We start from the raw sequence: 12,991 nt of genomic DNA on the forward strand, positions 1-12,991 counted from the left end.
AGCTTTCTGAAGAAGGCTCTGTCCCAGCGCAATGGTTTTCTAGTCGGATCCAAACCAGAGCAGAGCTTCATTCACTCATAGATATTCAGATACTTAAAAACAACCCTGCAATGTCAGTTGTCCGCCTTACTGGGGGGCAACGATGGAGTAGCCCAAAGCGTTATGAAGCCTGGGCTCTGCAGTGTTTTCTAAAGCAACCTCTACACTCTCAGGTGCCTGGCTTTCCACACTGGAGCGTCACCCAGGAGCTGCCCCAGTCCTGTGAATCTGGGAAGGAGCGGGCTGGCAGGGCGCGTGGCTTCATGCTTCTCCATCCCCTGAAGCCCCAAGCTGTTCCCCCCGGGTCATGCTAGCTGGGGAGAAGAAGCAGGGACTGGGGGATGGAGAAAGCCCTCCAACTTCCTGGTTCAAAACCATGGTCCGACATCCCTGGAGAGCCTAACACATTCGTGGTGCACTGTGACATTAGCCATAGGCAGCCATGGGCAGAGCTATGATGTCTACCGAATAGGCCAGGCTTCTCCCTACATCCAGGCTCAACCAGCATCACCACCTTTGCCCCTGTTGAAGCTTTGGATTTGGACATGAGCACAGGGCAGGATGAGCTCCCAGAAAGGCCTGGGGTATTCTGCTCATGCCAGGACCCACAGGGACCGAAGACCCACTCAGCCCTGCCCCAGCTGTCAAACAGGCTGTGAAGCCAATGGCTGGAGCACATGGGGCTGTTACTGTGACACTGTGGCTTGAATGGGTGCAGTGATCCCACACCAGCTGGACAATAAATCTGTCCAGGAGAAACTTCCTGGGCAGAAAAGCCTTTGTGTTTCGAAGCCAAGAGGCTCAGTCCCCCACGGAGAATGGGGACAGGCCGGGCTGGTTCTCTGAGAGCAGGCACTAGCCCACAAGGATGGCATCCGGAGAGTGAGAGCGCCAGGATGGCTGGCCTCCATGCTCATGCCTTGCTAACTCCTGACACTAGTGGCATTACCAGATTACAGAGCAGAGCCCAGCCTCAGTTTAGAGGCCTGCAGAGAGTCACCCGAGGGGACCCCCGGCACCACAACAAAGCTTACAGCTGCGGTTCCCCCAGCCCTGAGTGCTGTGGTGTAGACTGGATTCTGGGGTATTCATTTGCCTATCATACCTGCATCCTAGTCTACACTGTCATCTCCACCAACTGAACTTGCTAGGATAAGCAGAGCCTCGGAGCCCAGGTCCAGCTGCTGGCTTCCCCAGTAGGGCTGTGTTTGGAGCTGGCACGGCCCCAGGCCCCTCTGCCTGCCCTTGAGGAGGTGGAAGCGGGTGGCTGGAAAGGGTGTCACTAGCACATGGCGATGGAACTGTTTTCCAGCCAGCAGCAACTGAGGCAGGAAGGGAAGAGAGAAGGACAGCGGCCAACAAGGCTCCTGGGTCCATCTAGGAACGAGGGAAATGTCTCTTTGCAGGTATTACTCCTGAGACTCTGCCTGACAGGTGGTTTGTGACTCCATAAAGAGGAACCTCTGCCCTCAGGGCTGTCGGGACTGTCTGTTCTTGTGTCTGCAGTTGTCCTTCTCGGAGAAGGTTGGCACAAGCACTGAGGACTCCCCAAGCACTTGGCTGGTGGACAACTAGGGTTGTATGTGAGCATGAGTGCGGGTGCAAGCGTGAGGCAGAGAAGGTTTTAACACAACAGCTGCAAACAAAAGCTAAGTTGAAATCCTTCCTTCTCCTCCAGGAATCTTGTTTCCTTTGCTACAGTCCCTACCATGGCATAGTCCTAAGATTTCCTTGTCTCCCAGGGACCAACCATGTGCAAAACTAACGAGAGGTGGGGAGAGCCATCAGCCTTCCTCCCCTTCCATTTATCACCATTAAGCAGCCAGAAAACACAGAAACCCATTGCTTTCTCAGTTGCCACGAAAAGCCAGGACACAAATTCGCTACTGAATGGGCTTACAACTGCTACACCTCAGCCCGGGATCAGTGCAGGCAGGGGCCAGCCTTGCAGGCTCTGGGGATACTTTTATAAGAGCAGAAGAGATGGTTTGAGAAACCACAGGCAAAAATGATGGAAGCAGCGGCAGTGCCGTTCAGGCGTGAAACTCTCAAACGGAGATCTCTGGGAAGCTGGCCTGAGCTCTTAGGACCCGAAGCCATACGGGTGGCACCAAGGGAAGGACAGACATCAGCCAGCTTTCAGTGCCCTGGAAGTCTCCATGCAAGGAAAGCAGCTCCCTTGGCTCCGGGCCTGCTCACAAGCCCCAGGAGGGGGTCAGTCAGGACCCAGCTTGTGCTGGGGTCTGGCGAGGGCTGTGCATTGACTGCAGCTGCAGGGAAGGAGGTGATTGCCACTGTCACTGCTGAGCACGGTGGGGGGACTTTGAGCTGGTGCGTGAGGGGCATCTGTTGATATGTGGCCTTTGGGCCACGTAGGTGCAAGCCCTCCCCACGGATCACACCCTCCTGCTGCGCAGCAATCCCTGTGCTGGCAGCTTCCCCTGGCTCACAACCCGCTGCCCCCATGGCCCATTCCTGTCCCCATGCAGGGGCCTGGGGCTCATGTAGTTTCAGCTCCACGATGGTACACAATGCCCCCAAAGCTAAACACTGAGAGGCCTAAATTGGGAGGGAAGCCTGCCGGCTGACGGCCACAAATCCCTGCCCCCAGCAGGGGAGATTGGAGCGTATGATGCCTGGTTTCTTGCTGGTTGATTGGCTGACTGGCGACTGGTTGATTGCTTCCTGCAAGGAGTGGAAGAGGACACCCTGATCCTTATATTGCTGCCTTTTGGGGCAGGAGCTGCACGTTGCAGCTGAGGAACAAGCTGACAAACATTGCTGCACTGTGTGCACCCTCCACATGCGATCTAGAGCAGCATACCGTGTCTAGCCCAGCCCATCCTCTCTGTTCATCCATCTCGTCCAGCGACTGGCATTCATGACTGGGTGTTGTTAGCACACTCCTCCAGAGGGTCTGCGCCACGGACCCTGAACTCATCAAACCACTCATGCCAGCCCCGCTGGAGATGATGCAGGGAAGGGATGTTGGCATCGAAGACACCACTGAGAACATCTCCCCAGGCCAGCCGGGGCAAAGCTGCACTGGGGAAACTGAGGGTTGGGGATAGCCCTCAGTTCATCACACCTGCCTTGACTCTGCACCACAAAGGGGCTGGGCACAGAGTCTACTACCGACCCGGCTGCTGTTATCGTGCCTGGGTGAAGCTGCTCCCGGCACTATGTGGACTCCACCCAGTACCATCAGTGCTCACAGAACCCAAGGGCTACCCTCCTCCCCCTCCTGCCTTCTCCCCGCTTTGCCCCAGCCAGGGCCCCTGTCTTTGGCTTGGCTAAGCAGGAGGAAGGGAACAACCCTTTTGTGAGCTCTCTGGCTTCACACCTGGGAGAACGGGAAGAATGGTGTGAGCATGAGTGGTCACGTCGTACCCATTCTCCTCCGTTCCACGGCTCTTCCATCCACGGGTCGCTCTACAGCACCCCCGACAAGCAGATGTTGCACTGACTCTGCTGCAGCCTCCACCATCTCTCTCAGAACATCACCAGCCAAGAGACCCTCGACACTGACAACTCCTCACTCCTAGGCTGCCCTGAGTGTGCTGACTGGGTAGGGAGCCACACGTGGGCCATGCTCAGCCCACGGCAGGTAGTGCAGGAGTACAAGGAATTAACTAACGAGTACTGGTAGGGAAACCGAGGCAGGAAATCAGGCTCCATGTTGGGAAAAGCAGCCTCTACTGGAAGGCGCTGCCATTCCCGGTACCCAGTGAAGCTTGAGGCAGAGCCAGAATTGCCGCAGGGTAGCTCAGGAATCACAGCAGCCCGGCTCAGAGGCCGCTGGAACCATGGGGCCTGGGTGACTTTGGGCTTATGGAGTTTAAGGTGAGAAGGGGCCATCCAGCCTGACTCAGCCTGGTTTGAATCTGGCCTGGGCTTGATGACATCAAGAGGCAGAGTGCAGTCGCTTCCTCTGGGCATCCTCCGGCCCTTGCCTGCCAGCTCGAAGAGCCTCGTCTCCCTGCAGAGGTGCTTGTAGATCCCAGGCCACCGGGGCAGCACTGGGAACTGGGTCTCCTGACCCCTAGGTTCCCCGCCAGGCAGCAGTCAGCAGTCAGCAACAGGGTCTGGTTAAGAAAAAGAAAGCAAACTTCGGGACCTCAGCCCCCAGCTTTCCCTGCTGAGGTAAGTAGGGCCTGAGGAACTCGTCCCAAGGCCCGGAGGGGAAAGGCTCCAGATGCAGAGGGGACAATGCAAGTGCCGTGCGTTAGGTCACACCACATTTCCACCCTCCCAGGAGGCTCTGGACTTGGTCCCTGCTCTGAAGCTGTGGCCTGAGTTAAAATGCATTGCACTGAGGGAGCTCCACTGGTCTCCTGCCTCGGCCCCTTCAGTCTTCACACCGAGATCAGAGCACGCCCAGGCTGCACTGGGAGCTTCTGGCAGGAGACAGCTGGGTCTTTTGCATGGTTTAAGAGTCACCTGAGTACCTCCTGCTGCTGCAGGACTGAAGGGTCCTGATGGAGGGAGATGGCCGGGAGGTCCACACAGCACAAAGGCTGCGTCCAAGTCTTCTGCAGAGCCACGTGCTGTTATAGGACATCCAGAGCAGGGTGAGTGAGGAGGGAGGTGACTCCAGGAGCCAACAGGGACAGCAACCGCGGATGCACAGGACCCCACGAAATGCTGCCTGACTCTGGCCCTTTGCCTGGATACAGAGGACAGCTCCCAGGCACCTGGGTAATGTTGGCCTTGTCCTGCCTTGTGTCCCTTGGGTGCTCTGTGCTCTGAATCCTGCCACCGCACAGGCAGAGGAAGGGTTTTCTGTCCACTGAAGGCTGGATTCATTCTAGCAGGGTGGTTGTGTTTGGCGATGTGCCCTGTGGTCCAAGCACAGGGCCGGGGCAGGGTGGCGACGTCAGCACCTTCAGGCCTGGCCCAACACCCTTGGCTGTTGTGCTGGCTCCCTTCTGACAGCTGCTTTGGCCAGGCTGCTCCTAGGACAAGGCATGTCCTTGTAGCGGGGTGAGTCTGGCAGCCACCTCAAGGACACGGAGGTTGCTAGAGCTTCGTTGCAATGCGGCCATTTCTACTGGGGGTTTTGGTAACCAGAGAAGACCCTTGAACATCTCTTCTGTGCTCCTCATGTGTAGCTGGTTGGAGCTGATCCTTTGGGTAGAGCAAAGGGGAAAGGAGGGTCGGTTCATCTCCGCGCAGCCTGGGCACTGCTGTTGGGCTGAAGAGGGGGTGCTTGGGAATGAGCGTAGAGTGGGAAAGCACCAAAGAGGTCTGGGACAGCTACCACCAGAGCTGGCTGTCGGATGTCTCCATTGTCTGAATTAACCCCAAAGCCCAGGTCCTGAGTGCACGGTGTCACGAGAAGCTCCCTCAGCACTTTCTTGCAAGAACAGACTGTTAACCTTGGAGTTTGGCCAAATCTTAGTGCCAACAATTGCATTCCTACCCAGAAACCGTCTAGTGATTTATCCCTGCACAACACCTGTTTTGCTCCAGCACTGTTGCAAAGGGGCACTGAGAACTACTCTCTCTATGCTGTGTTATACCCCAGAGGCAGCTGCATTTGGGCAGCAAACAAGGCAATAGTATTCACCCACACACGTTTTGGATGGTTTTAAAGCTGCATTTCTCTCCTCCACTTGTACCCAAGCTCAATGCCCAGCTGTGAGAGCAACAGCTGCATTGCAGGGGGTGGGCTGGGAGGAAGGGGCAGCTGGAGCGCAGGTCACAAGGCTTCTCCCTGCAGCCCAGGGGCTCTCCCGCAGGAGCTGGCCCAGCTACCTTGGGGCTGTGGCTCAGAGCTCTGCAGACTGGCCCCCCAGGGCTTTGTTTCCTGCATCTGCAGCTACAGCTCTTCTGCCTCCGGAGGAAAAAGGCCGGAGGGAGAAGAGCGACCTGCAGCCCACAGCAAACAGCCTGCCAGGGCCACGTCTCAGTGCGGTGGGGGCAGGGAGCATAGCCCTGGGGCACTGAGATGTCACTCTGTGTCTTCCCAACCGGGGCTGGTGGTGGCTTTGCTTGAAGTCCAGCTGAGGGTAGGGCCAGATCTGACCTGGGCCTTGGCAGCGTTTATTCTCTGGTCCAGCCCAGCTGTGGCTCCGGGGCCGTCCAGGAGGGAGACCCAGCACCCGGAGAGACCAGAGCTGCCTGGCACCCAGCCCCATGCCTCCTCCTCTACCTGAGCTCCTACCTCAGAGGGATCTGCTGCCAGGGGCAGGACTGGGGGTGACTGGGGCCGAGGGGGCAGCAGACGAGGCCAAAAACAGCTCTGTGACTGGTGACGGCTCTGCAGGAAGGGAACCCCCCTCGTCTCTATTGCTGGCAGCGAGCAAATCCCCTGTGGCACACAAGTCAAGCCACCGCAAAGGCATCCCCCGATTTCCTGCGTCCCTCCGGGGCAGACCGAACCCGCCCTCAATGTCCTTTCCATAGGGGCCGAGCGCTCTCGCGCTCCCACGGACTCTGCGAGGCAACCGCAGGCGCTCGGTGCCTCCGAACACCAAGCCCAGGGCTCTGCAGCCTTGAACCGGCCCCTGCCAAGCCCCGGGCCCACCGAGAAGCGCGAGGCAGGCATCAGCGCAGAACACAACAGAACGGCAGCCGGCAACCAGGTTTCTTTGTTGGTTTTTAACTTGCAGATTCAAATCGACAAAGCTACAGGGTTTCCACACACCAGCGCGATTGTAGAAAGAGAGAGAAAGAAGGGGAGGGGGGGAAAAGCCCTGCCCCCCGGTAAGTCAGGAACACCGTGAGATTAGGAGCAATCCTCAAATAAAAGAGAGAAGGAAAGTAAAACCAAATTTGTACAAGAGACCCAAGCTATTTACAGTGAGAGGCCGGAGGGGGAAAAAAAAGCAGCTATCTCCCAGCAGGTAACTGAATTCTTCCTCTTATTATTATTTTATTTTATCATCCTCGTTATTTTAAATAGTTTATGCTACCTCAGCGGTTAAACACAACCCAAGCAGAAAGAACCGACTGCTTAATTTTATTTAATATTTAATCAGAAAATTTGTATCTACAATAATTGACAGGCCCCACCCCCCCATCCTGCCCCCTAAAAATTATTGCAGTTTTTCCCCAAACTGTTTTTTTTCTCTCTTTTTTTCCTTTGCCTTTTTTATTCTCGTTTTATTTTTTTTTCCCCTCTCTCGTTGCAATGTACACATTTGGGGCCTCTCTTGTCCGAGAGACCTTAAACCAGCATAAAACATGGAAAAAAAGGTGGGTCAAAATACTCTGTTTTTTATCTTTAAAACTGACAAACTCACGATTTTGCTAGAAAAAGCTGATTGTACGCACGAGCGGGCTGGGGCAGAGGGGAGAGAAGGTCGGTTGGTTGTTTTAAGCGCGAATAAGAACGGCCGTTTCTGACAGTCCGACGTCGAGTCCTCCACGCGTCCCCCCGCGCCCGGGGTCCCGAGGCACGAATCAGTGACAGATCCAGCTGAAACTGAGAGAATCCTCCTCCTTCCGACGCAGTCTCGTCCGACGCAGTCTTCTCCCCGTCCCTCCCCCGCGGCCCCGAGAAACCTTCGTCCAGATTAAGAAGCCAGCAACTGATTACAAAAATAAGAATCATCTGTAATTTTGGCTCAAGAAACCGACTGTCCTGCCTCGTCACTTTGCCAACGTCCAACGCCTTTTACAAAAAGAAAAGAAAAAAACAAGGGGGGGGGAAAAAAAAAAACCAGGGAAAGGGGGAAAAAACCCTCAAACGAAACAAAATGACACCGACAAAAAAAAACGAAACAAAAAAAACACCTCTTTGCTCCAAACACTACGAGCTGAAGAATGGCTGCAGGTTGAGATATCAAAAATCTCAGAAAAATATATAATATATATATTTATATATCTCTGTACGTCTTATTATTTAAATTTCACATTCCTTTAAAAGCGGGTTATTCAGTCAGTAGCTGCTGAAGGAGGCTCTTCTGTTGGGCCTGCGTGGTCTGAGGACCCGATGCGTTTTTCTGGGAGCCCACTGGACCAGGCTGATTCAGGTAAGGGTCTCCGCCTACCAGATTCACTGTACACTGCACATCCGCGAACACCTGAACCTGCTGTACCTGCTGGGACACAAAAGACAAGAGAGATTTTTAGACGGAAAAAGGCAGGGGTCCCTCGGCTGACGGAGCGGGTACTACGTGAAGTGGAAACTCACTAGAGAATTCCTCTAGTCTGTAGTCACCACAGAGAAGAACTCTTCTGTCTTCTTGTCCTATAAAAAGAAAACCGCTGCACTCATTCGGGTCAGAGCTCCGACAGGTTCACACGTTTTTTCATTTAAAAAAATTAAAATAAAAATAACGATATAAAAAAAAATTGGCATGCCCGAGTCCCCAGCTGCCGGGCAGCTGGAGCTTCGAGCGGAGAGCGACCTGGTGCTAAGGGGAGCGCAGTTTCCGAGACCAGAAACCGGTTTCCTTCCCGTTTTGCTACGGGCAGAACCCTTTGGATGGCTGCCCGATGGACCGGGGGGACGTGCCGAGGTGGGTCGCGCCTGCCACGCCACTGGTGCTATCCCGCTTGCTGCACGGGACCGTCAGCAGGGTCTGAGAGGAGCGCTGCGTGGCACGCTGGAGCGGTAGGAAGTCACGTCTCTGTTCTCTCCAGTGAAAACAGGGCGAGTCGGGGACAGTCCCGCGTTTCCCTACTGTCCTCGCAAACTAAACCAGGCATCCTGGCACCACTCCAGGCACCGATCCACCCAATCATGCCAGAGCACTGGTTCTCCAACCCTGTTAGACATGGCACCCCCCGCCCCCGTTAGCTTCAAGGCCCCGCTCAGAAAACACCAGCTCTGAACTTCCACTCGGCTTTGGACTCCAGAAAAATCCTAGAGCCATTTTTCTGCTGCAAAGAACTCAGCCAGCCCCGCTGCAGATCCCTGCTGGAAATCTCTGGGCGTACTGTGTCAGTCGCATGGAAGGGTGCACACCTGCCAGTGCTTATATTGCACAGCTCCCTGCAGCACTCTCAAAAGCATCTCATGGCACCCTGGTTGAGAAGCCACCAAAAAAAGAGGGGGAGGGGGGCATGGGAAAAAGAGAATGGACTGGTTAATTCTCTCCGTGCAAACTGAGTGAAATCCAAGAGGGAAACCTCATGGTGTGAGTGGGAAGAACAGCACGGGTGGTGACTTCGCGCAAGGGTTACTAGTGCAGCAGGAAGCACTGGGTTTTACTTTGTTTTAGCTCAGCTTTGGAAAAGACGGTCACCAGCCCGGAGGTAAGAAGCTGTTCACCTGTTCCCTTTAAGGTTGGAAAAAACGGATACAGATCCGGGACATTTTGCAAAAGCTGCGCCCCGCAGCCGCCCCCGGCTAAATCCCTTGGTCTGAGCACATACTTGCTGACAAGGCTAATTTAACACACCGACATCTTTAGCACCCGAGCAGGGGATGTCGTGAGAGATCCCCAGTGCAGGGGCAAACCTTGCGCAGAAGCAGAACGTGTCAGCTCTGTACGAACTGGCAGGACACCGGCAGCCTCCAGGCACATGCTGGATCCGCGTCCTTTCCTCCCACCCCCAGGGTACAGCAACAGCACTGACGACCACCCAGGCTGGCAGTGCTGCAAGGTGGGAGGGCAAAGGAGGATGCTGAGCGCTCCCTGAGATAGAAGGGAGGCCCTTAGGACCTGTGAGGTGTGCCAGGCGCTGAGGGTGCCCACTGTCCTGCCACCTCTGAAGAAATTAATCCCCTTTTTGCTGTCACAGGGGACCAGTAAGACCCAAGGAGGACTCAGGCGACCTCTGACTTGGGCATTCAGTCATGTTCTCAGCTCAGCCCCCTTCGCCACCTTGGATTCCCAGCGGGCTAAATCCAGGGCAGTGTTTAGGTGAGGTTCCCAAGGCAGCGATGGCCAATGCCGGCCCCAGCTCTCGGCCAGGCGGAGGAGAGGCAGGAGCCCTGAAGTGAATGGCTTGACAGGTCCTTCTTGGCCACTGCGGGGACCTTTGCCTGTGGCCAAACTGGCAGACTGGATCAGTCTGGGAGGGATCACCACTCCAGAGGGACCTCCCCAGACCCGTCCCACGCCTCCTGTTTGTACCTCGGACGGTTCTGCGCTTAGGAGTGACTTACTGACCTGCGCCCCGTCTGCTTCTGTTTTCAAAAGGTCAGTGGAGGAAAGCTGGTTGCAGTAAAGGCCCGTGGGTCTCAGCGCCGGGTCATTTACCTGCCGAGGGCAAGAGGAAGACTCAGTGATGGTTCAGTTCAGGAGAGCAAAGCAAACCTCCCTCCCACCTGGCTCCCTGTGCTCCCGCCTGTCCTGCATCAGTGCTGGGCAGGGCATCACGGCGCTGGCACGAGGGTGTGGAGGTTACAGGCTGGTGAGCTCCCCGGGCCCTGCTCTGGTCAGGCAGATGGGTGGGCCTGTCATCCCATGCTTGAGCTACACCTGTGCACTATGGCGTCCCCTCACCGCCTGGGCAGGTCGACCTCAGAGCACCTGAGGCACGGGGCAGATGGTCAAGTCCACTGGACTGGGACGAGCAAGGTAAGCAGGGACCCTTGGGCCAAGAGAAGACGTGCTCTCCTAGGGTTGCAGCCCTGGTCTGAGCAGCTTGAGCTACAACCTCCCCCAGGTAGAGGTGGAGGGACCCCAGGGGTCACTGCCATCAAGCCTGGCCTCCCCAGCCCCAGCCGCTTCTCTCCAGGCAGTGGGACCTGCCACCGAACTGGCTGGTGAACACCCCACCCCATCTTGGCTTCACTTCCAGGCTGCTGCGTCACACTGTGCGAGGGACTAATCCTCTCCTGGCTGGGACGCCGGGACCTGGATGAGGCTGGCAATCTGGGGCCGGGGCCAGTACATCCGACGGGCACCACGAGGAGAGGGCTGGGTGCCCCGAGTGCTCATCATGCTAATGCGGACAGCTGTCAGGAGGCTTCCTGGCCCGGCTGGGAGGCCCTGCTGTGGGAACTGGGCTCTGGGAAGCGTCAGCGCAGACAGACACATGCTCACACATGAAACTCATTAAAGGGGACGCAGCCAAGAGCAACATGGCCCAGCTCGCTGCATGCTGGCGCTGCCCCATCGGCCCAAACAACCAGAGCCCCTGTGAGGCCGGAGCGACCTCTGGGCTGGCCTGGCACACTGAGGGCAGAGCTCGCGCTCTTGGATTTCACAAGCGGCCAAAGGCAGCTTCCCACCACAGAGCAGGGCCGTGGGCAGGATGGGGACTGGCTGCCGGGAGCAGGGGACACGGAACAGCTTCCTGCATTTGCACGGCAGTGCTGTCACAACAGTTGCTGGCGGTACGGGGATGGTGCCTGGGTCCCTCCAGACTGTGCCTGGCTGTGCAGTGAGGCAGCTAGCCCTCCGAGAGCATCCCTGATGCCCTTACAGACACTGCAGGGACAGGCTCCTCTAGGGCCAGGGATGTCTCTGACATGAAGCACCAGTGCTCACTGCGCTGGCAGGAAGCCCCGACACGGAGGGTGCGTGCGTGTGTGTGTGCACGTACATGTACCACACATCATGGCCTCTCCATTTACCATCATGCCAGCCTCGAACAGCAGCCTGGAGAACAAAGTTCTGCTTCAGGGCTGCAGGCAAAAGGCAGGGGGTACATTCAGCACTGGTGTCACCTTGCATTGCCACCCGCCCTTTGCTGGGAGTGGTGCCAGCAAGCAGTGGGAATGAGTGAGATCCAGAAACTGGGAGGTGGACTGGGTTTCTGGATGCCCAGCTGGGTGCTGCACCAGGGAGCATCTGGCAATGAGCAGTGGGGACCCTGCTTCAGGGAGAAACCCTTGCAGCCCTGACCACCTACGAGGACAGAGAGCCTGATACCACCCCCCTCCCCTGGAGGCATCACTGGGCTCAGGAGCTGGCTGGGATTCCTGGAAGTGCTTTTCCCAACTGGAGGTGGAGGCACTTCCTGGGACTGTCTGAGTGCAATGCAACCTGCCTGGCGTTCCCCTGGCATAGGACGGAGCCCCCGCTGCACACTTGCGGCGGGGGCGGGCAGCCAGGCACGCTCTGCACAACTACTGCTCTCCTGCAAGTCTGATCCCTCGTCTCCAGGAGCTCATCACAGTCAGCGCCGCAGAGAGGCCTTGACCTGATGCCTTCCAGCTCCTGAACAGCGTTACCCCCAAGGCCAGCTGAGCGCCCACCTAGCTGTGCTGCCAGAGGCGGTCAATTCTCCCCATGCCTAAAGGAAGCTCATGGAGGAGGGAGACATTTCAGGTTTGTGCAGAAGCAGGAGATAAATCACAAGGCAGGGCAGGGCGTTCTGGCCCCTCGCACGCCAGCCGGAGAGCGGCTGAGCTATAGGAGAAGACATATGCGGCTTCCAGCCCTCGCAGCCAGCATCTGGCTTGCTGGGGACCCCAGAGCACCAGGGGAACCTGTACACGCCACAGCCGCTCACTCCTTGGCCCAGGGAGCCAGGCACCTCCCAGCACGAGGCCCAGAAGCTCGGTGTGGGGCAGGCAGAGCCAATGACTGAGATGAGCAAGGTCACAGAGACCTGCTAGAAACACCCACGTCGCGGGGTAGGGAGAGGCGGGTTAGCAGCGTCACGGCGTCCTCGCCAAGCTGCTGCGGGCACTGACCTGCTCGGAGCACATGGAGTTCATCCCGGGCATCTGCAGCGAGTTCATCTGCATCTGTCCGGCCATGGGGTTCATGTTCTGGACGTTGGTGTTCCCTCCTGCCATGGACACGGTGATGCTCACGTTGTTGTACATCCCCTGCTGAGCGGGCGCCGGCTGGTTCTGCCCTGCTTGGCTGAAAATGCTGCACGGAGAACGAAGCCGAGGGTGAGACCGGGCGAGCGTGGCCCTGAGATACCACCCCCCAGCAGAACTCCCTAGCAGGGGCAATCGCCACTCCCCCAGCTGCTACAATGGGACAGAGCAGCAGTGCCAGTTTTTGGCTGATCTCTGCCCCTTTGAGTCTCACAAGCAGAAGCGCCCAATGGACATGCCGAGGCCTCGGGAGCTGTCCTTTGCCTCCCCTGT

The 12,991-nt window shown here is 56.9% G+C and overlaps 1 protein-coding gene across 20 annotated transcripts in view; it reads right to left on the reverse strand.

The window, feature by feature from the left end:
* Positions 1 to 6,627: 6,627 nt before the first annotated feature.
* Positions 6,628 to 12,991, reverse strand: part of NCOA1 (nuclear receptor coactivator 1) — a 277,952-nt gene continuing 271,588 nt past the window's right edge. For 15 of the 20 annotated variants that reach the window (XM_090022901.1, XM_090023147.1, XM_090022811.1 and 12 more), the window contains 3 exons: positions 12,584 to 12,767; positions 10,107 to 10,196; positions 6,628 to 8,087 (listed from right to left, as the gene is read on the reverse strand). In XM_090022901.1, coding sequence (XP_089879027.1) covers positions 7,917 to 8,087; positions 10,107 to 10,196; positions 12,584 to 12,767 — 445 coding nt within the window. In that variant the 3' untranslated portion in view covers positions 6,628 to 7,916. Of the gene's footprint in view, positions 8,088 to 8,179; positions 8,237 to 10,106; positions 10,197 to 12,583; positions 12,768 to 12,991 lie in introns of all 20 variants that reach the window. The other 5 variants (XM_090023691.1, XM_090023513.1, XM_090023421.1 and 2 more) reach the window with 3 other exon arrangements.

This window comes from Crocodylus siamensis, chromosome 1 (assembly GCF_052110815.1).
Source record: "Crocodylus siamensis isolate JL-2025a chromosome 1, ASM5211081v1, whole genome shotgun sequence".
In the NCBI taxonomy this organism is placed as follows: domain Eukaryota; kingdom Metazoa; phylum Chordata; order Crocodylia; family Crocodylidae; genus Crocodylus; species Crocodylus siamensis.